General features: G+C 41.6%; 1 protein-coding gene across 3 annotated transcripts in view; it reads right to left on the bottom strand.

The window, feature by feature from the left end:
- The window catches only part of LPAR1 (lysophosphatidic acid receptor 1), a 70,378-nt gene that overhangs the window by 45,260 nt on the left and 853 nt on the right, over positions 1-24,265 (bottom strand). For 2 of the 3 annotated variants that reach the window (XM_084503930.1, XM_084503932.1), the window contains exon 2: positions 1,797-1,965. In XM_084503930.1, coding sequence (XP_084360056.1) covers positions 1,797-1,856 — 60 coding nt within the window. In that variant the 5' untranslated portion in view covers positions 1,857-1,965. Of the gene's footprint in view, positions 1-1,796; positions 1,966-10,724; positions 10,747-24,265 lie in introns of those variants that run through there. The other variant, XM_084503931.1, reaches the window with a different exon arrangement.

The raw sequence follows: 24,265 nt of genomic DNA, 5'->3' as shown, positions 1-24,265 counted from the left end.
TCTTTAGATACATTTCACTGCCTCCTTTTCTGTTAAAGAGACGTTCCTTACCATCAGAAAGACAAATTCCAGGCTGGTTCTTTGGAGCCATGACTCCCCTACATAACACTGAAGCCCTGTATCAACCATAACATCCAGGATGGTTTACTGAAATCTGTGGGGAATTCATGCATGCACAAAAGCCTGCCCATGTGGATATCATCTGTGAAATAGGAGTCTGTTTTTACGACATGAGGTTGAGAGAATGATATTTTGCAACCCACACTGAGATATCAGTCTTTTCTTTGTTTTCTGTTGCCATTTCTTTTCTGTTCCCAAATCAAACCTAATGGAAGCACAGCCTCTGAAGCCCAGACAGGGAGGAAGAGCCATCTGTGTTACCAGTCAATGACTGATATCATCTGCTTTTCTCTAGTCTTTGGTCTAGTGATCCAAGTACCATGCAAGATTTACTCAGCAGAAACTCCTTGCAAACTATGAGAAAGGGTGCATTTATTGTAAATACAACAGAACAGTGACCATGCGTATTAGAAAGCCATTTTCACATCAGGTCCTTTACAAGTGGTATCTTTTCTCCCACTCATTCTTGCACCACAGCTGACCGTATTTTTCCTTCAAGAAAACATTTATCCCGAACAGTTATCCCTAAACAGTTACACACACTTCTCATACACAAAGAAGCCTTTCTTCAAAGCAGGAACCCACAGAGACAGTGGTGCAAGTGTCTTTCAGAGCACCAAGGAGATGGCCTGGGGAAGCTTTTCTCCAGAAAGGGAGAAGAGTCCATCAGCAGCCTTGCACCCCAGGACACAGGCAAACATAATCTCTGCTAGGTGTCCTGACCTGCTGTGAAGGCACAAAATCTACCTCCATTTGAAACCAGGAGGAAAAGGAGCACAAAGAAGTTTCCTGCAAACAGATTTTGGGTTCTGCTCTGTGCTCTTTGGTAAGAGCTGCAGTTCTCCTGAGCCAAACGATTTTTGGCAAAGAGAAACAAACAAACAAACAAACAAACACAACAAAAAAGACAAAACAAAGCAAACAAATGAAAAAACCTTCAGATCTCCAATTTTCTGGCAGTGTCATCTACCTTAATCAACGGTAGTACAATGTTCATTAATGTACATACCCTTAAAAGCTTTAACTTGTAACAGACTCTTGGGTCTCAGTGAAGTCAACGGGATTTTGAAAATACTTTCCGAGATGAAATCTTGACTGGTACTAACATCTCCTTTTCTGTTTGTAATATTTACTTCCCCAGCAGGCACAAGTACTTGGCGTTCAGTACATGGAGCAGAAGAAATCGCTTAGGTATTTATAAATATTGAGGCTTAAACACACACTTTGATTCATGAAAGGAAGGTTAGTGTGTTAGTAATTGTAAGTATATGATTAATTTTATTGCTGCTTTTGGCTTAAAACCTTAGCTTTCCTGATATGAGCACTGAACCTGAAATTTTCTGTAGCACTATTCCAACTGAACCCCAACACGACCTGCTTCTTTGTATTCATTATGCACAGTAAAATCAAACCATACTGCAGGGACCACCTACGTGGAAACAATAAAGATCATAATATGCTATATATTTTCTTCTACAAATAGTATTATAACACAGCAATGTAATGCCTCAAAGTATAACAACATTCTTAGCAAATGATGAGTGTTTTCAATACAGTGTTTCAGGGAAAATTCCCTCGATGACTCAGAATTGAGACTGGAAAAAACCTAGGATTTGATGAAGAAATAAAGAGGTTCAGTCAGTTCAGATGTAAGAGTTTCACTACGATCTCCTCACCTCAATCACTTCAGGTTGCGACATCATGGAGGACGGCACCAAGTCGGTGGGGATATCCATTTTAGCTCAAAATGTCCCTGTTGTCCTTGCACCCCTCCTCTGCACCCGTGAACTTTTGGTAGGAATACGGAGATGCTTCCTCAGATCCTAGTCATGCTGGCATTTGTTCCTGGCAGGAAGGAAAAAAATGTTGAGAATAACAAGAAAACTGGGTGTGCAGTCAACACGAGCCCCTCAGCTGCTGCAAAACTAGCCTGGCAGTTTGCACCACCCAACCCGCTTACAATGGACTTGCAGGAGAAGTTTCAAAGGGCACCGTGTAATGTGGTACAGAACAGCAAAACTATTCACTCAGCCACACAAAATGGAATTCACAGAAACTGAATACTGCAAGAAGGCCATGCAGACATTTCCAAATAAAGATGGTCACTTGCAGAGTGCTAGAATTGTGTTAACATTTTTTTCCCCAGTGAAAGAAACAACAGAGAAACCTCACAGAAGAGTATGCATACAACTACTTGCTGGAATTTAGGATACATTTATTTTTTCAACTGGTGTTGTTTTACATTTTAGTGAGCACACTACTTTTCTTCTCTGTTAACAAAAATAACATGGAGATTGTAATGAATTTACGTTATCCTATATGTGCTTTAACCTTTTTTTTTTTTTTTTTTCCAGATGCATACAGTAGGTGAACATACTGAACTGCTGATCAGATGATACAACAAAATGGAGCTATTTCTCTAACTATCATGATTATCAAGATTTGACCACCTTCAGCATATGCTTCTATTCTCATGTGCAAAGAAAAGCAAACAAATGGGTAGAAAACTGTAAACAGCCAAGAAATCAAGTCCGTTTAAAAATTCCAGACTGATGCCACTAGAGTTATTAATTTATTTTCCACAATCAGGCCAGACATATATAACATGTCCCACAAAATAGCTACCACAGAAGGGATTTTGGACAAAATCCTATTGCTCACAGTATCTACCACTTCCTACTCTGTAAGTCACGGTGGAAAACCTCTCCCACAAATTGTATTCAGCATCCAACAAATACACTAGAAATGATCCCTTACCTAACCAGTATTTCTCAAACAGAGACCATGGTGCAAGCACACAGACAACACTACCACCGCTCCCAGCCTTCGGTTCCCTTTTTCAAAGCCAGCCCTTACTTACCCAGCCAAGAAAGGATAGCTAAGTTGCACTCCACATGGTTTTCTGAGTCATTTTTTTTTCTTTTTGTGTGTCTCTGTCTGTGTGTGTGTTCTGTTCGTTTAAACTCAGCCTTCGCACACCACTGTGGAAATTATTCCTCCTTCTTATGAAGCATCATCTTTAAATGCCTGCTCCACATTTCAGCACACCCCAGCCTGCCTTACGTCACGTGTAGCTGACTGGCTCATCTTCCAAGCTCTAGGATCATTTTTTCCATCTTTATATAGCTTTCCAGTGACCCCTATTCTTTCCTATTAATTTCTTGCTAGTAACCTTTCATTCTTTCCACTCGTTGCTCCAAAGTTTTACTACTATGCTCATGTAGAGGACAGAAAATGGAGAGTTAGCATTCCTCCAAGAAAACATTCATTGGAAATCAAAGAGCCAAGCTGCAGATCCTTCAGGCTTCCTATTTCCCTTTCAAAACAAACTTCAGTCTATTTTCTGAAATTCACTAATTTTTCCACTGTGCATGACAGATGAAAGAAACATTAACATACTGTCAACTTGAAACTACTGCTTTCCTGATTCAGAGAAGATCTGCTATTTGACCAAGACTATGACTTTCAGTAAAATTCCATCAAGAGCCTCAAGATCCTCAACTGGCAGATATTTTCATTGTCTTGTGAGCTGTCACAAATGTAACTTAAATAACATCTTACCAGACCTTAGTTTCTGTCATTCTCCAAACATGCTGAAGTACAGCAACAACACTGAACCTACCTTACAGCAGCTCATTGTTAGTTTCTGTTGAAATTTATTCTACTCTCTTACTCCTGAAATGCTGCTGCTGTTGCATAGTGAAGAGAAGAAATATATTACAGATGAAGCAGACTTTAGGGAGGACTATTTTAGACCAAAACTAGATGTATGCTCAGAATCCTGTTTGCCACATATAGAAAAGAGAAAATTATGATTTATTTATTTTTTTATTTTTTTACTAGAGATCATCACACACCAGAAGAGAAAAACTGACAAAAGAAAAAAAAAAAGTCGTGAATCTTTTCACCCTTTTTCTAGCTCTATGTACTTCTGGTAGTACACCAAGGACAGAATAAGCCTAATCTTGTAGCAGGCAATGAGTACTTTAACACAGATGAGACAATATTTCTGTAGTTATTTTTCACCATCTCTCCAATAAACAGAACCAACAGGATTGGTAAATAAAACACCTAGGCATATGAACATTTATTCTTTCCCCTTCTGCACCTCCCCACATTTTCATTGCTTGTGCTGCACCAATCCCTCAATCTGTGCAGGGAGAAGGAGGGTGCTTCTGTATACACCTTGCATGGCAAAAGGTGTCTCCAACTGGTGCAATAAAAATAAATTTTAAAAAAGCAGGATGCAAAAGACTTAAAAAAAAAACAACCACCATAGGATTCACCCATGATATCTTGGATGCCATACATGCCACTAAAGCACTACCCTGCTGCTTCTCTGGCTGAAATTCCAGGACTAAGGCACCTGAGGCTCTGCCCACCGAACAGAAGTCATGCATGGGTAGGAATACATGGGTAGGAGTGCACAGATGAAAGGGGACAGGGATGCACAAGATGGGGCCACTGCTGTTTTTGTGCCGTATCAGAGCTATTCAACATCCTGAGCACAACCCGAGTGGTGATGACGACTTTCTGCCAAATGGTTACGCTCCAAAAATCAGCCGAGCTGTAAGAGAGTTGGGCTGTACAAAAGGGCTCTCCCCCCTGCTCCCATCCCACCCTGTCTCCTTCAGCAGTAACAAAATGCCGAGGGGATAGAGCTTTAAGTGAGGTGCAAAAACAGGCTGCCTTCTTTCAGGCAAACAAAGGTGGCACCTAACTCAATACCCGTGTGAGTTCAGGGTGGAGCCCTGAGGTTTTCAAGAACTACAAATAAAAGCAATAGGATCTCATAATGAATTTCACTATGGGGCATTACGGCAGAAAATGTAATCTCTATTAAACAGGAAGCCTGCTACACAAAAGCACAGGAGTGGCCCCTTATGATATTTGATGACCTAATGCCTACAATATACTGAATAAAAGTCTCCAAATCTGCAAACAGATTCCCACATATCACTCCCAAACACAGTAATTGCAGGTGCCACATGTGAACACCACTCCATGGAGTCTTCTCTTGGTATAAGTTGCATCCCTACCGAGTCCATCTACAGAACTACCAAAAGAAACATGGGAAAAGACATTGGATCCATATTTAAAATCAGTAAAATGAAGATTATAGACTTTCTTTTTCCTCTGAAAAAATGATTCATCTTCAGAAAATGAAACTTCACCATAAACGACAACACTTGGAAAGTCATTTATGGTAACACACTGTGTTTTCAGGTAACTGAGATAAATCAGCTGGCACTTGACAGAGTGGCAGGTGTCTAACATGAAGACTGGGAGTGCACTCTCACCAAATTAAATGCTGCTCTGAAACACATCATGATTAAGCATCATAATTTCTGGACCAGCTGTCCAAGACCACAGAAAAGAGGAACAATGCAGTTTTGGCATTACTTTGAGTACTTAGGAGAAATGCAATCATGCATCACAGAAACGTAGTCTTGATGGAACCACTTCTAAAACACACATTACAATAACAGAAAAAACGAACACGCCCCACACCTCCCCCTGCACACACAATTATATAGTATAGCACATACATATCTGTGATTTAGAGTGACACAATGGTAGCAACAAATTCTGAATCATTGCACATCTCACCTGGACCACAAATACACACAGTGCCTCTGCTAGAATAAGGCCCTGGGACTGGACAGGAAACTGGATTTTCAGAATTTGGGTTTGTCTCCCATGTCAGATCATATCAGTTTTTCTGCACTGTAGTTGTTTTTCAGCTTAGGTTTTCTGCATTCCTATCACAGCATCCTTTGGTACCACTGCTTCTCTGCAGACATCAAGTTTCTGGCTTAGACGACTTAGAAGATACTAGTTTAGTGTGAACTTGAACCTATTTGGCTCAAAGAAGGCTACCCTCCCTGGCCACCTCTAGCTAATACAAGCCTAACTTGCAGTTACAAAGAGGACAATTTTAAGTACTAATTGACCCCAGATGGCTAGGACCAATAAGCCTGTCAAGGAAAATAGAACAACAACAGTCAAACAACATTTAGAAAGGCAAGAAAATTAGAAAATGATCTGAGAGAGGGGCTCCACTTCCAGATGTCGCTCCAGAGACATTCCTCATTTCATATGGCACCCTAAGCCTTGCCATCCAAGAGCCATCATCTGGCATCACTCACCTCCAGCAGCCTCCTTTGCCAGACAACTGCTGCTTGTAAGCTTGAGCTTGTTCGACACAGAATGACCCTGCCACGGCAGCCTTACAAGGCAAAAAGACAAGGAAGTGTGGTCCAGGGAAGGGCTGTAACCATGACTCAGCCTAGCTGCTGCCTCATTTCTCCACTTGTTAGAGTGATGGCGATAATATAGCCCACCTCTATGCTGCTCCCTGCATCCTGCAGGGGTTTTGCACTCAAAAGGATGACCCACAACTTTACTCAGTGCTCTTGCACCAAGAGGTCTGGATTTGTATTAGCACACTCAATACTTCTTCATTGCTCATTTTAGCTTATGAAGTCTGTGATTGCTCCATCTCATACAGACGGGAGGTTTGGTAGTAATATGACTCTTCCAACCTTTTGTCTTTTAGTTTAAGAAAATCTTTTTTTTGGGGGGGGGAGTTTTTTTTTTTTTTAAATCTTTTAAAAAAATCCTTTTTTTTTTTTTTTTTAATAAAAAATAGAAAAAGGGGGGAGATTTTACAACACAAACATGACTTTTCAGTTACCTACTATGGAGGTGTTTCTCTCCTTTTCAGTAACCTCACCATGTTAATAGAACAACAACTACAGATACACTGTCTAGCACATAAAGTACAAATGAAAGGCAGAAAATTAGTTTCAATTTCATGCTGCTAAGAAAGGAGAAGAGAACTTACTATTCTTTCTTCCTTTAATATAGTGACTGCGAGGAACTATTGCAAAAATGTTGGCTTTCTTTTGCACATTGCATACATTGCCCCTTCCTAACATAAAGATATTACCTCTTTTGAGTCCTTATGTTACTTCAGGGAAAGACTTCATTGCGTACAACGTTCAGACCTTGAACAGTAGGTGTACGCATTTGTTTACATAAATACAATTCACTTGCTTAAAATTATTCAGAAAAAAAAGTATGTTTCACAACAACTCTTCAAATTTATCTTGACATACACTTCAAAGAAATAACAACAAAAAAAAATATCTGAAAAACCACAGGATATACCAATATGATTTCATAACTGAGCGGAGGTACCAGCAACCGTGAAATGATGGTCTCACCAGACTGGCACAGGGCAATTCATACCACAGAAATGCAGATAAGGAGTTCTTGGTCTCCGTGAAATTCTTTTAGCATGCTCCAAAGTCTGCTGTCAGCACTGACTTCACCAAAGCACTGAGTCTCTGCAAACCTTTGCATACTGCACTGCATTTTTTTTACACATTCACTACTTCTCAACTGGCAGAAAAAAAGGAGGAAAAGCTGTGTGCCAGCTCCCTGTCCTGTCACCTCAGGACTTTCCTCCTCCTTTTCACATGGCACGCCTCGTGTGGCGTGTCAGGAAAAGTCTGTCTGCTTCTGTGTCAGGGACCAGACTGCTGAATCCCGCAGTGAGTTCAGCGCACGGTGTGCCACGACAAACACCTTTGCAGAGTGATCTGCATAAGAGACGTGAAGCTCCACTGAATGACCTGTCAAAGCATTCTGACAAGCTAAATTAATTCCAGTGGTTATGATCTCTGTGATGTGTATTTCCTCCCACTTCCACCCTCTCTGTTTTAGGATGCATTTTGCCTGTAACTGAAGATAGCCTTCTGTGCCCTGAGCTAGCTTGCTCACTAATTAAAAACACTGCAGTACATTAATAGCTATGATTCAGTATTAGGTACAAGAAGCAGAAGATAAAAACAAAAAAGGAAGTAATTTTCCTGGTAGATGGTGTGGCACATTGCTGTGTTCTTACCTTAAATCCTTCTGAACAACTGCAACAAGTTTGCTGTTTTTTTTTTTTTTTTTTTTTTTTTTTTCTTACTCAAAGAGTCTCTTTCCTTGCAAAAACCCCTTCAAGTATCTTATGTATCAGAAGAGGGACCTCCCCTTCTCTTCCTTCAAAAGATCTGTCACCATCTTGGAAGCTAGTGCGAAATTAACCATACCTTTCAAACCTCTCTGATGCTGTGTGCATTCAAATACATATGTTTTGCTCCACAGTTTCTGCCGCATAGTTGACACCAGCCTGGCTCTCCCCAGCAAGCAGGATAAAGACTGTCTTTGCATCCACTATCCTTTACTATAGCAGTAAGTGGCAGGATAAAGTAACAGCACCAGTTAAGCTGGTTTAGTAGCAGTGAATCTGAAATTACACTGCTGGAGTCAGGAATGATTTTGTCAATAAAAGTACGGAAGGCAACTATCTGTTTCTGATGTCATGTGCACTGACGGCATCATAACAATGTCTATGTATATGCTTATACAAGGAAAAGTTTGCAACTATTAAGCATGTCTTTAGACCTGATGCCATCAAATAGCATGAGTTACACCTGTTGTTACAGCCCATGCAATGCCAGCCTCCATGGTCACGGTGGAGAACACACCTCCTCACAAAGCCCACTCCATTTGCAGTGTTGGCACTATGGTCACCTGCTTGGAAACAGCCTATGCCAGGAAGGTCAGACATTTCTGAGCCTAACTTCACAGTCTAGAAACATGAATTTAATGAAATTTGCTAGTATATGGATAAGTTCAGGCACAATGATGAGAAATCCCTACCTTACAGAAACTGCAAAAAATGAAGAGTAAAACATACACAATTGTCTCTTTTCCACTAGCAAGAGTTCATAGCACAAAAGTTACATCCAGCCCAAAGCACAAGGCCAATTTTTTTCAGTTTGAGTGGAAAGACCTATCACAGACTAAAGATGCCACGAAACCAAGCTACCTGTTCAGTCCTGCAGAAAAAAATAATAATCAAGACACTCACAGAAAACATAGTAAAGTTTTCTGCACTGTTGTTATGTTATCACATCAGATGGGAGCCAAAAATTGTGTTTTAGACATAGACTACAAGATGCTTATATAAATAACAACCCATCCCCAGAATGCAGCACACACATTGCCCAGACTGCAACTGGAAATTAATCCATACCCAGGGACACTTTTCCATCAAATCCCTGGCTCTGTGGAGAAATTAATTAGTCATTTCTTTTCACTAATCAATGGTTAATTCACTTTGGCATTAAAGGCCAGTTATTTGTAGACACAGTTTAAGAGATGAAACACTCTCTTTTGCAGGCTGAGTGAGTTAATCCAATAACATCAATTTCCATCCAGGTAATTTCTGCTCTCAGGATATCTGTACCAGTGATGTAATGCACTGGTTATGCACAAACATTTCCACAGCAATTATTAAAAGAAAAGAAGGATGCATTTCTAACCTGATACAACAAATTAACAACAGGCAACAAATTAAGCGGCTAAATAAAAGGCTGAAAAGGGAGGAAAGGAGTGAGAAAGGGAGTAAGGGAGGAAGATACACGAATAATGCAGTATTTTACATGCTTCACAGTCATCAACAAATGACTAGTTAGTAGTACCCAACCTGGCAGCTGCAGTGGAGCGTTGATCTGGTTGGCCCCAAAACCACAGTTGGGTGGCACTAACCCCTCCCTCCTGCAGTCTCCGTTTGGCTATATGGCAGGGCGATGAGGTTTCGCAATAATATCCATGGAGCTGGTGGCCGCCTCCCAAGGCACAGAGCTGTAGAAGCACTACCAGAGCTCCAGCGTGCACAGGACGTCCAGTGAGAGCTTGTGACAGAGCCAGCAGCAGGGCAGGCTAACACGGCCTTCTGCAGAAGCACGGAGGGACAGCAGGAGCCTCCGGCAAGACCTCTGGGCAGCACGTGCCTGCTACCTGCTGCCTCACCACTGGCATGCTCTGGCCCGCTGAGGAGCAGCAGCACCCCAAGGTCAGGTCACGAGAGTGGAGATCCCCTGCTCCAGCTGCTCAGAAACATCCTGCTTTTATCCCGTGCACATCATCTGCTTTCTGGCTCATCTCAGGCTGTTACGATCTGAGCACTTGTGACATCGGCAGCAAGAAAAGCAGAAGGACAAAAACTTTCACAAGCCCAGACCTAACCCAGCCCCTGAACATGTCAAAGCAGATACTGTTTACACTGCTGCTGCTCCGTCTTCAGGACGAAAAAGTCCTGAACAATTGTCTTGGAAGAGATTCAGCGTTACAAAATACCCACAGTATCAGGGATTTTATTATTGCTGTGGTCCAACATTACCAATATATCTGTTTCTGTGTTTGCATGATGTCGGCTTTGATTGCATGATGCATACTTTTTGCATAATACATGCATGACCACATCTTAGCCACCAGCAGCATCAACAGCATGATGCTTGTTTACCAGTACGCCACCCCACAGATTGCTTGACCGAGAACAGCATCTCTGTCTGGAGCATTTAGCTTCCACGTAAACCAAAATAACAATAAAAAACTCCTTGGGAAATTTAATGTCAACTTGCCCATCCATCTGAAAAGCATCTACCAAAAAATTTCAGCTAACTTAGAGAGCTAACTTAGTAAGTCCAAATAAAAATGCAGAAATCCAAGAGGGTATCACTAAAACATAAAGAGGAACTCACCTTTTCTACTCTGTCTTTTGCTTTCAGCCAATTCACACCTGTACACCTCCAAGGTTTTTAATAAGGTGCTCCAGGGGACTTTGCAGCTTCCTGCAGCTAGAAAAGGCTGATGTTTTCCATTGCCTCAGTCTTTCACGTTCAGGAGCACAATACAAATCTTAGCCTTCCTTAGACAGGGAAGAAAGGTGAGGTTTTCAGCAGTAATCCAAGGCTAAAAAGAAAATTATTTCAGCACATGATAAAATTTGCACTCACATTGGGTAGGAGCCTTCCACAACACAATGATCAACAGAGAACCTCAAAACGATGTCATCTGCACTTGCAGCTCAGCCTGTGCTTCGAAAAAATGACATCAGCCATACTTCTCTGAATAGGGGCTCTGTAGCTAATCAGGAAGAGATCATTGTTCTGGCCTCAAGAATTAGTAATTCTTGAGTACTGCAAGACTGCTGCTAAATCTTTCCGTGACAGACTGCAGCCAGCAAAGAGCTCAGCAGGGAATGCAGAAACGTGTCAGGTGGAGCCTCCTCGCCAAGCAGCCTTATGAACTCTGCAGAGAGTGGAACTGCACCTACCTCAACAGTGCACCATTATGGAGGAAATCCATCACGTTACTCCTTTACCACACACTTTGCTTATTTACAACAGTAAGAGAGTAGTGCTATGCAGAGTCACTCGCTCCAAGAAACCATCTGCTTACATTACATTGGGCAGGAGAAAAACCTTCCCAGTCATCCCAGTAGGGCAACAACAGAGCCTCTATCCATCCAAAAAATAAATAAATAAATAAATAAATAAATAAATAAAATAGTGGAAGATCAATTTGAATATATATAAAAGAAAAAATCTCTATCCACAAACTTGCAGTGCAAAAATTTTAGTAGACCATACACTATCCTGAAGCATTCAGCTTGCAGGGAAATCATTTCCATAAGCCAGCCTGGCTTGCCTTTCACCATGCCTCATTGCCCTTTTGAAGATGACAAAAGCAGGCTGACCACAGCTATGCACTGGGTTTCACCAAAGGGCAGACAGCTCAAACATCTGCAATTAACCTGTGCATTTGTGCCTTTCTCCTTTAGCTACTGTAATGCTGATCCCCAGAAACATCCTATAGATGTCCTTCTGTGGCCACCACAAAGTCTCTTTAGTAAGAGGAATATTCCTAAGATTGCAAGCTACTCCTTTTTCTTGGAATTGTTTCAGTCTTTGTTTGTTTTGTTTTGTCTTCTTGTTTTTTGTTGTTGTCTGTTCGTTTATCCTGGCAAACCAAGAGCCTGATCCTGTGCCCATGAAATTCTCATGTGTTTTGTGGATGACCCTAATGACAGGCAAGGAAGGCAGGAGGACTCCCACTTCCCCAAGCATCTGCTACAGGTCCATCCCTGCTAAAGTCAGAGAGCCCTGACCCCCCTTGCTCTGCTACACATACCTACACGACTTCCTCTTGCCGGTTACTCATGGCAAAAGGTATTTGAGGAGATGGCTGGGAGACGTCACTACAGTGTTGGTGGAAGCAGAACAGGTGCTTATTTGGCCAATTGTGACATTTGTTTTCAGATTAATTGAAAGGACCAAGAACATCCTGAAGGGAAAAAAAACACATCTTCCCTCCTCTGTGTCAGTGGTAGCAAGAGGCTCACTTAAAAGGTCTTTTCTAAGGCACATAAGCATCCTATCATGAAGGCAAGAAACTAAACATTGCTGTATCTGATTAAAAAAAAAAAAAGTAAAAAAAAAGAAAAAAAATTAAAAAAAAAAAAAAGGGTGTTTCTAGTTTTCTGTGTCCAAAACAATTAACTCCTTTGCCTCAGGATATTTTAGGGGACGTGCATCTTTACTATTTTGACTTCTAAAATTAAAAAGCAAATGCTATGTTTTACTAATAAGTAGGTAACACATTTTGAATAACACATTTTGAAAGAACAAATCCACAGTATTTGGTTTTGTAACGTGAAATCATAAATGCACTCTCCCTAAATCTTGTCAGTTATGGTACAGAGTGAATTCCACCTAGCTGGAGGCTAATCCACAAGGCATGCAGCAGCACTCCAAGTTTCTCTTCATACTGCTCAGATGAGCTTCAAAGAACTCAGGAGGCACTCATCGTATCTTAACATTTTTGCTAAAAGTGCCACCACCATGCTGTCCATAACCTTCTCTTCCCCCACTGAACACAAGACACCTTTTCTCACTCTGCTACATATTGAGCTCTCTAGAATCTTATCTACCATCAGACAAAACTTCTGTTTGGTTTGTTTAGGTGTTCCTCTTAAAAGTCTTTTGTGTACTTCCCAGACCAAGGTCAGTTTGCACTATTCAATTTCCATTCCCTCACTTGCTCAGCTTTTTTTTTCCTGCTTATTTTTATGCTATTTCTGTTCTACAAACATCTGTTGGACAGCATATTCTTGTAATTTCTCCATAATTATACTTCATCTTTTCTTGAAGCTTCCTACTTCTCTGAAAAGCTTCTTCTGAGCTCTGTCTGAAAGATCTAAGAAATTCTGCGTGGCTTCCTCAGTTTTCTCATTTTCCTGCATTTCCACCTTTTACACCAACATGTCAACCTCTGATAGGCTGCCTTCCCATCACCAGTCAGAACATCTAGACTTATTTTAGTCATTACCTATCAGCAGTATAGCTTCTCCTAACAACCTTCATTAATTCTTGCACATTAAAGACTGCTTAGAGATGCTTTTTACTTTGCCACTCAGCAAAGCTGCAGAGCCTCCTCCTGCTCTCAGTTGAGGGGGTGAGTGGGCATCTACCACCACAGGGATGCTGGCTGGCATGTATGTGTTTCTTCAGTTATATTAGGAGCTTCTTCACCAAAATGATCAGTTTGGCATAAGATAAAATGAACAAGCAAACAGAAAAAGCAACAAACGAACTAAAAAAAAAAATTAATTTAATTCTTTAAAGTATCTGTACTAACCACAGCATCAGCTGCAATAAACAATTGTAGGCAGCAGCTGCTCTATTGTTCATTTTCTCTTTCTTTTTTTTTTTTTCTTCTTTGAATCAGTGAATGTTAGAACAATAAGATATCCCTGAAAGTGAACTTCTGATTTCCTTCTTTCAAGTACAGGCAATGTAGACTAGGAAAACGCCAGAGTAATAACTCATGCCATCAATGAATTTCAACATCATTCCATTACTCTAAAATAAACTTTATAAAAGAATCACCAGAAAAGAAGAGAAAAATATGCGTAGACACTGACTGCTGGAAAGTAACACCAATGTGCTCAGGCTTATGTAAACAAGTAACTTCAATGTGGATGGTCTCTCAGAGCACAACCACAAGGAAACTGCCGTCATATGACAATGTTTTCATAATCTGCACTTTCATCGTAATGACTTCTGAAGTACCGAATGCTTCTAAAATAAGCTATTTCAAAACAATTTCTGAAACTCTTTCAAAATGGTTTATTCCTACAGGCAGACTTGAAATTTGAAGAGTTTAACCAACGGGGAGAAAAGTTCAAAGTCACCATGGATAGCTCATCCTTTAGGATGCATCATTAACTGTCACCAGCATCACTGGGGTGGGGGCATGTAAAAAGGAAATGCAGTGCATACTTTTGTCCTCCTCCATTATAAACAATGACAAAACCCAAGCAAGGAGATGCTCACTGAAGCCATTCTGAATGCCAGGATTGAAAGCAGCAGCTTTCACAACACAGAGCCAAGAGGGGAGGCATGGCCTCTCACAGGTAGTGGAGAGAATTTAAGTAAGAGTTAACTAAGAGAACTCTCCTTGTTACTTTTCTTAGTAATCAGTAAGACAACAGTAGGCTAAATCCTCGTATCAAGGTATAAATCACCATTTAAAATACAAAGATGCGTCCTCAGCAGGAAAAGCAGCAAGAAATGTTCTTCATAATAACTTACAGACTTCTACTATGTCTTTCAAAAAATAAAAAGCAAAGTAATACAATTCAACACTTCCATGGATCAGCAACATAGACTCCATCTGCTAACCCTACCTGACATGATCCACTTCTTGTTTAAAACACAAAGAAGTAGTAGTAGTCTGGCATTCTTCTGAAACGAGTTTGTATTTAGACGTTCAGGCATTATCCTTTTCACTGGATAAAAAACATCTGGATGATAACAGAATGTCACAATTCTCTAAACAGCTCTGAGGGGGACCGAAGTTAAAGCAAATACACCCCCTCCACACACACACACACAAAACACATGTTCATTCTTCAGACAAAATGAACCACCACGAAATACAATAATCTGGAAATGCTGAAGCCAAGGAAGTCCGCAATTAAGCATGCCAAACCCCAAACCTCAAATTACAAAACGTACCATCTTAATATAGATCTGCATGGACCCTGACCAATGGTGTGCAAACAGGAGTTTAATTAAGTTTATCTGAAGCAGAAATATGCCCCCCAACCCCCACAGAAAACTACACGAAAGACTGCAAGGCATCAGCTTAATGTGGTTCAGGCCAGCACCAACGCAGTAACTGTTTATCAATCTCTCAGAACAAACTAGAATTAACACTCAAGCTGATTCAGAAATATTTCTGTAACATCTGCATCAGTTCAATTGGCCGTTATCCTGGTAATTTCTGCTGCACTGCATTTTGCATAGCTAAGCCAAACGAAGTCTGAAAGAACTTAGAATTGACAACGAGAAAGAATTATCTTAATGGCAGGGTTTAAATTCCCTGTTCTCACGTCATTGCTTTTTCCCAAGGCCACAAACAAACTTATCTGATGGACAGCAGTGACCCAGAAATAAGATCTTACCTTTGATCTCACCACAATGGAGGGACAATGAACCCAGTAGCTCAAGACAACAAAAATCCTAATGTTGACAAATGAAAGGTAATTACTTCTTGCCCACCATGCAAGTGTGCTCACAACAATACACGTGGAGTTTGTGAGCCCATGATGTAAAACTGGGGTTGGATGCTAATTTCTGGGTGGGGATCAAAAGGACTTTTTTTAACCCCCTGGTCCATACCATATGCCTCTCCATCTACACTGCCCTGCCTCTACCAGCTGCAGCTTTTGAGGAACAACATTTAGGGATGATCAGGAAGCCATATACCCCCACAACATCCTGGGAGCAGCACCTCCAGAGGTATTTACTAGAGAGCTGCAGCAAAGTATGGGGTTTTGGCCTCAGGTAGCTCATTCTGATCATTCCACAAATTCAAGATTTATAAATACAAATCAGTTCTGAAACATGCCCCGAAACGATGGAGAAAACACCAAAATTTCATCACATTCCCCTCCAACCCTTCCCCTCTCAATTATCAGGTTAGGTTTGATACAGCTCAGGCTGCTGCATATCTGAATACGCAGGTAAACACAGGGGATTAGCACGCAGCTTGACTAATTCCCTTTAAGAGTTGGCTTGGATTAACTCTGAGTTGTGTTTAGCAGACGGGGCTTTCAGGGCATACAAGAGGTCACGTGAATTAAGTAGGTTGTTGTAAATTCACACCATACTTCAATGATTACTCAGCTTCTCTGACTAGGTCCTCTGCATATGTACCGTCCAGCAGGAACGACATATTTCAGGCAGTGTGTCTGGGAGATACCAGGAATTCAGGAGGAAAAAAAAAAAAAAAGCCAGAAGGCAGAATGCAATTGATGTGAAAACAAAAAAAAAAAAAAAAAAAAAAAAAGTACTTTCAACATTTATACAATGAGGGAAAAGTTTGTGTCCGAGCACTAGCCAGTCTCTCTCTTACTTCTTGTCAGATGCACTGCTTTGCACAAGTTTTAAAGAGCAAAGAAAGGGAAAAAGTAGTTTGATTAAAAAAATGCAACTGTAGAAAAATTGATTATTATATATTAAAAAAAAAAAAAGAGAAAAAAAAAGAAAAAAACATTAAACAAACAAACAAACAAAAATAGAATTAAGTAGTTTGCCTCAAATGTTCTCCTTGGACCTTACTTTACCACAGGCACAAACACCTGAGCGCACACACACACACATACTCCAAAGCCTTGTTATGACAGATAGCAGAAGCACTACTGAGGAACCATTACAACTCTTTTTGTGGTCGTACACCTAAACTAAGGAGTCGAAGGGATTCGGGCCACATGAGGGGAGCATGCTGCTGTCCACCCCTCCACCAGACTTCTTGGGCATTCCAGAGGGGCACCCAGCTCATCCCCAAGAGCAAAGCTGAAGGACCGAGCCCACTGATGACGATCCATCTCTCCCAGGGCTCAGCAGCATCCTCGAGGTTGGCCAAACTTTTGCAAACATGCACACAGCGCTCTAGCTGAATCAACACCGTTTTGGAGAAACCCAGTGCTTGTTGCTCGGCCAGCCCCTGTGGATGATGCTGCACTGCTGGGACCCACTGCTGGGTCCCGCAGTAGCTCTGCCTCCAAGGATGCTCCACTCACCCCAGCAGACAACCAACCACGCCTGTCGGGATGCATTAGGCAGTGTAACTCACCAAATCCTCAAAGTTTCCTGGTATAACTATACTGGCACCCCCCTCTAGTGGAGACACAGCTCACACCAGTGAGAGTCCCTTCTGCACAGTTGTGGAGGGGGAATACAGATCAAACCTCAAGCAGAAATGACAGAGGGGGATACGGGGCAGGGATTGCTTCTGGCAGAGCTGTGGGAGCCAGAGGCACAGCAGCATCATGCCGGGGCCCGCGGCTGACTGAGACACATGGCCTGCCTTGGCAGATCCGAGGGAGGATGGTATTTTCTCTCCCTCCCTTCCCACATGCCTGCCGATGCTAAAGTGCAGATGCTGTGGTGCCAAAAAGCAACTGCTTTCCCAAAATGATCATGCTGAGAGCCCCTTTGTGCAGACCTTGTGGAGCACTCAGAAAAAAATAAATAGATAGAAGTTAATCAAGTCTCTCGATCTGAAGTTTGTCACAAAAATCTGGACAACGTAGTTTCTGCTCATAAGGAACTACATGAAGGAGACACTGAGGATGCAAACTGCAGAGCCACAGCAGAAATGTTTGTCGAGGCGTCTTAGTTTTAAGGCATTTCTGTGTGTTCAACAATCACGTGGTTCCCTCCTGTCATCAGGTTGTCATCAGCTTGCACAGCTCTCCCTGCATGTTTTTCTCTAGGCTGAGCCTCTTAGGATGCTTTTGCTTGTGAAGCTTAAGCAAGGAACAGAAACACACTGCATTTGTTGGAGAATCAGGCAACGAGCTGTGCTATTCCTATCAGCTGTTTGCAAAAATGCAAAGTTTCTATGGACCTGTTTTAAGCCTATTCACTAATTACCTGAATTGCTTTGATCACAGCAATATCCTGCAGTTTCAGTCACCTTGCAGTCTCAGTTGCATGGGGCATGTGAAATTGGATGCTGCAACGGCTGTAAATAAGGAACTTGAGGACAGCAAACATTGATTTGGAAAAGCCATCTCCAGTTTGCATACTTGCTGTAAGGGGATACACTCTGTTCTCAGGTGCAGTTTTTATGAGTTCCATCCAAAGAGGAGCAAAATGAACTTGACCTGTAGCTAGCCACATAGGGACAGCTCTCAAATCACAGATACTGTGCTCAGTGCAGGTGCTGCAGCATTTTGGGAGGGACTGCAAGCAAAAACAGAGACCACTGAGCCCCATAGACAGTTATGGATGTGTCCTTTAAGTACAACATATCACATTTACAATGGTATTCCTTGAATACTGTATACTTCTCCAAACATCGACTATCATTTAGTTACCATGCTGCAACATCTGAGCAAAATGATAAGCAAATCCAGCTTCCTGGACAAGGCACAGGAAGCACAGACTGTGTTGGAGTACTGGCCTTGTGTCTACAAGAGGGGGAATTTTTCAAACCATATTATAACACCATCCTGAACTCGACACATGGACAGAAATAGCTGAATGTCCCAAGAATCACTTACTGAAAGCTAAGACTTCCCTTCTTGACTGAATCTAAATGATGTTGATGGTACACACGTCTTTAAATGTGACTCCCAGTAGGTCCCAGGTGTCACTGTGGCACAGAGGACAAGGTGCTCCTGTACCCGGGTCTGGTTCCTCCTGACAAGATGGGAATGCCCGGGGTATTCTCGATGCGACCCAGAAAACTTTCAAGATATTGTCTTGTACCAGTAATTTGCCAAAAACCCATCAGCCTGACTTGTCAGCAGAGCTGTGTACACATTTGCAAAGATACCTTCTTCCAAGTGCAATATTCACGTACCATGAGGTATTAGTGTGGAATTTACTGTGCAACGCTTTCCTTTGGGACTTACAGGCTTATTGTCTTCTGTCTGAACCTCTTCTGGTTTGTTGTACACTCCTCTGGCAATTTCCTGAATGATTTTGTGCTTCAACAATTAGTTTTATATGTTTAAAGCTATGAGGCAACTGCAGATATGTACTAAAATGTTTAATCCTAAAGCATAACCTGGGGCAATGTAGTCAAATTGTCCCTCTACATCCTACATTACAGCTTCATTACCACATCAAAGCAACGCCTTTTCACTGCAGCTCACCTCACCACTGTACATACCTTGTAAAGCTACAGACCCAGTCTCTCCAGGGAATTGCTAGAAACATACCTGTCACGGTATGCATGGGAACAGTAGCTACACAAACAGGCATCTCGTGCACACAATTTCCTTCTACTAGCTGTAATGTTGATGAAAGCACTCACTGCAGCTGCATTCACTCTCTCCTGCAACCACCAGCAGCAGCCCAGAGGCTTCAGGACACCATCTTGTAGGTCCAACCCCCAGGCTGAAAACAGATTGCACTACTCACCACTGAACATTCAGTGAAATCCATTGGCTATGGATCCTTTACCAATACCGCATTACAACAGACAAATGACACTCAGCACACTTGTAAGGTATTACAAGTAGATATTACTCCTGAGAGGTTAGCAGTCCTTCTCCTTTCCTGCAAATGCCAGTCCAAAGCGTAACCAACCATGTAAAAAATGGATGTGACCTGTACAGCACTTCCTTGACTGCTCAGATACCTGTAAGTTTTTGCTGGAGTTCATGTTAAGCTCAGCAGCCCTAAATAATCACTCACCTTCAAAGGAAGGCACAAGTTTCACTACTTTTTATTTATTTATTTATTTATTTTAAACAAAGCTGCAGCTAGCTTCTTCATGACAAAGAAAAAGAGGGAAAAAAGAGGATACTGCCCTAGTTGTACATACATTTTTCCATCCAGGCTGAAAACAATCATCCCCAAATGGCTAAATAACTTCTAAGAAAAGTCTCTGCAAACTGCTCCCATAAATAATGTGCTGGCACCATTTCGTATTTGACACACACTCCCTAAAAAGAGGGGGAGGAGGGAGGGAGAGGGGCTTACAATGAAAAACAGTATGCATTTCCTTTGCCAGACTTTTACCACTCTAAAAATCTCCAGCATTTTGTACAGAAAGATTTTGCCTTTGATGTCAATCCAACGCTTTTTTGCTTGCTCCTGCAAGCAGTACAGTATGCAATACATTTTCTAACTGGCAAAGAAACAGTGCACTGTCTAGAGAGTGCCTGTGAAATTCACCCTACTCAGAGGGTCACTGCAGCATGTAAATTCCTGAGGAAAAGGTGAAATGGTGTGCAGGCCTCACACTGGTGTATTGCACAGAGGTGAACTTCATCATATGCAGACACCCAGCTCATCATCACTTTTTTCCAACAGTTTAGAAAAATGAATTCTGGAGAGGTTTGCCTGTTATTCACAGAAGCAGATGCAGAAAGACAATATTAGACTCGCATACTTGGCACCTTTGTATTCTTAAATAGAAGGTGAAAGCACCTCCAAATGTTATCTGGGGTATGCCACGCAGAAGCCAAAGAAAATAAGCAGTTCCAACGCCTCTCGAGTTAAAGTAACTTTAAACAAAAATAATCCAGTCGGCACAAAAATGTGGCGCAGTTCTCACAAGTGGTACCTGTGGCGAAAACACCACATGTGATGTGATGAACAATGTTCGTTTTATGAATAAATTCTTCTGTACCCTGGGGTAAAGGCGCCGGCACTCTCCCGTTTATGTGAGCTCACGTAATTGCCGACATTATCTGGGTCAAGAAGGAGCTCGATCCAGTCGGACATGAAGGCAGGACTCAGAAAAATGTGTTTAACAAACCACTCCAGGCTGTGCCTGTCAGGAAAAGCTGAAGACTTTGCACTGCTCCAAGCATGGCTATTGTTCCCCCACACAGAAATGCAGAGCCTGAACCACCTCAAAAGGTCTGTTTCAAGGGCTTGTTGGAGAAATGCAATGATCATGGAGTGGGGCCGTGTGGGATGAGTCCATGTGTTTTCTACCTGAACGGACACTAAATGGGCTCTTTTCCTTACCAGCACTAAACATTGAACAAACGAATACTATTTCAAGAATCAGAGGCACCAGATATTAAAAATGAAGAAACAATTTAATCCTAGAGTGCAACCTTTCAGCCAAGCAATGACCGAGGTTTTGCAAACCAGGTATGCTTCTCATCTGCTTGGGAAGAGTGACAGGACGTCAAAAAACAGCATTGGGTGAAAGCAATAAGGTCTTGATATACATTGACAGACCATTCTCAGAATTCTCCTCTAGCTTATTGAAAATCAAAATAAGGCAGCAGACTTGCTTCAGATGTTCAATTTCCTTCAGAACAGCAGTGAAAGAGCAGGAATGTAGCTACGACTTGCTTTAGATCAATTGAGCTTGGAAGACAAATGAAGAAAACCAAAATTCAAGTCCCCTGAAATCTAAACAGAAGAGCATCTCTTCTTCCCTGGACAGAGCTTTCCTCTGCCCTGGGAATAATTTCATAGTTCTGTCAGAGTGACACATTAGCCTTGGGTCAGATCCAAAGCCGTTCAATCTTGACACAGATTCATCATTGACATCAATGGGTCATTGATGAAGTTTACTATGAAAAAGCAGACAAAAAGAGAAATGTTTAAGTTCAGTCCAAAAGGGGCACCACTGAGACATGTCACCTTTCTGCAGTATCACCTGGAAAAGCAAAATTACGCATGTATAATCACTACCATTTCAAGCCATCACCACCGTGAGTCACTCACGATTAGGTTTTTCTGGAGAGCAGTGGGTAGTGTTCTCACCTCATATTATCATTAAACTGTAAGAACTCAAATGGGTACCTCACCTGAAGGGGAAGCAGACTTAAAGGAAAGGAGATTAAAAAAAAGAGTGCAAATAGTTTTTTTTCATCTGTTACAGCTGCCTTTTGATAAGTCCCGCAATTTTGTTTTGTCCTTTTTCAACCGCTCTGTTTACTTTTTGAAGTCAGTCTGTTCATTTCCTTTTCTTTTTCTACTAGTAAAATGCCAAAAAAAAAAAAAAAAAAAGGAAAAATGAATATAACCCACTGTGAAGGAAGACTCAGTGAAATAACAGATTACGTACAAATAACTAAAGATGCTGTGCATGGATCAAATATTTTTTGTTCTATCCTCCTTCCAGTAAAACAGCTTCTTTTTGCTAGCACTGTTTGTAGTTAGAAGTCATTCATCTAGATGGATATAAACTAACTGTAAGTGTCCCTTAAATTGCACACACCTTTTATTTATCTATTTATTTATTTATTTATTTATTTATTTATTTATTTTCTGTGGGGGAGGGAGAATTCCCATGAATATATCAAATTTCAAATTGTTTTTGGAAATGATAAGGAAAACAGTCTGACAGTACCCCCTGTTCCCACTCCCCAGTTCTGGGTGTCCTTGGACCATCACCAATACCGTGAAAAGCAATTACAAAGAGTTCCTCATCCAGCAACAGAACTACCTCAGGATTTTGGCAGAGCCTGCTTTCACCTGCGGCCATACAATAAAGCAGCCATCCACACAGCAATGACACTGTGCTAGTGTTCAGTGAGTGTTGGCAGGTCACCACCTAGAGGTGCTCAAAGCCAGCTCTTCAGATACCCGACGGAGGCTGCTTACCTCTAGGAGCCAACAATCAAAGCTGCTGTATACCCAAAGGTAGGATGGTGGTGGTCCCCCTGTGACAAAAGATAGTTGGCAGGAATTCTCACCATTCAGTTTAATCCCTTGAATGCTGGACAAGGCAAGGTCAGAATGGAGAGGCTACAGAGAAACCATTAATTATTCATTCAAGCGTTATTAATGGCTTGTCATAGAGATGTAAAAGCTAACCCTATATAACTTCTACCTAAGCTTCAGCTACAGGGCAAAACGCTTCCTTCAACACCCCTGGGCTCCCCACGTAGTTTCACTGTGACTCTTACCAGGGGACCAACTTAAAGACTATTTTTTACTTCATCCCATTTCTTTGTAGTGAAGAAATTGTATTTTAGGTAAGAACACATTCTTCCAGAGCTACTGTTGAAAGCCATGTGGCCTTAAGTGTCCTTGCTCACAGCGACAGGATGGCCTGTTACTCACACGCTAGGTTCACATATTAAAGCTGGGTACACAGTCTAGTTTCGCACTGCACACGTGTTTTGTCTCAAAAGCTGTTTAATCATTCCGTCCTCAATATTTGTTTTGAAGAGAGGGAAAGAAAGCAGACACCAGTCAGTATTTTTCCCACTCCATCCAGCACAATTACAGATAACTTCCCAGAACAAGGTTTACTGCGGCAGCCAAGGGTCTAACCAGTGCAACCTGCAATAGGGAGTGATAAGAGCAGCACCACGCCGAGCACAGAACAGCTTCCCAGTATTCCTAAATAACATTTCCTCAGTTATTTGCAGCTGAAACTAATTTGCAGACAGAACAACCACAGTGTATGTACAATTGCATAGGATGGGACAATGTCAAGCTATTCTGGAGAAGGGCAACACCTGATTTTTAGTAGTTAATAATTAATAAAAGCAACAACAAAAGAGAGGTGTATCAAAAATTTCTTTCTAAGTCTGAGCGTGTATCATTTAAGGAGAAATGCACAACATGCCTAGAGCCAGTATTGGCAAGCTGCAGGAGAGAAGTTCGGTTACGCCTATACAGACAGTGCTGCTTCAGCCCATGGCTGGAATTGCCAGAACATATTGTTTTAATACTACACTATACCCATCCTAACACAGGAGTAACGAGGCTGCATGGCACGCAGTCCTGGCTGCCAAATTGAAACATGAGTCTCAGACCTGAGGGTGACTCATTTCAGACCAAATGGTACGGCGCACCAAACTGGACCTAGTATGCAAGAGCCTTTCTTTGAAAAGATACAGGAGCAAAAGTTTGTTAGAGCCAGCGGCTGCAGCCACCCCACTTCCCTGACCCTTTGGGAGTGCAGGATGCCTATAGAGGCTCTTGCAAGTTAGTTTGCCTCGGATCTTCCAAAACAAACAAACAAACAAACAAAAAAAAAAAAAACAAGGAGAAAGTGGGGATTAGAGCAGCTTCTAATTTATTCATGGACACTCAGCTGCAAGAGAAATCAGAGAGGTGTGAGCTTGTTTCAACGAGAGCTTCACGAGACAAAAAATGTTTACATATTCCAACATTTTTTTTTTTTCTGCTAAAGAGCTGTACAGAAGACTTTTCATGCACTTTCACAGGAAGAAGGTTTTTCAGGTTTTCCCACTGCGGAGCTATCTGAAAAGAACATGCAGAAAAGAGCGAGA

Source organism: Aythya ferina (assembly GCF_964211825.1).
Source record: "Aythya ferina genome assembly, chromosome: Z".
Lineage (NCBI taxonomy): Eukaryota > Metazoa > Chordata > Aves > Anseriformes > Anatidae > Aythya > Aythya ferina.
The sequence above is the reverse complement of the archived record's forward strand: the minus strand, read 5'-3'. Positions and strand labels throughout refer to the sequence as shown.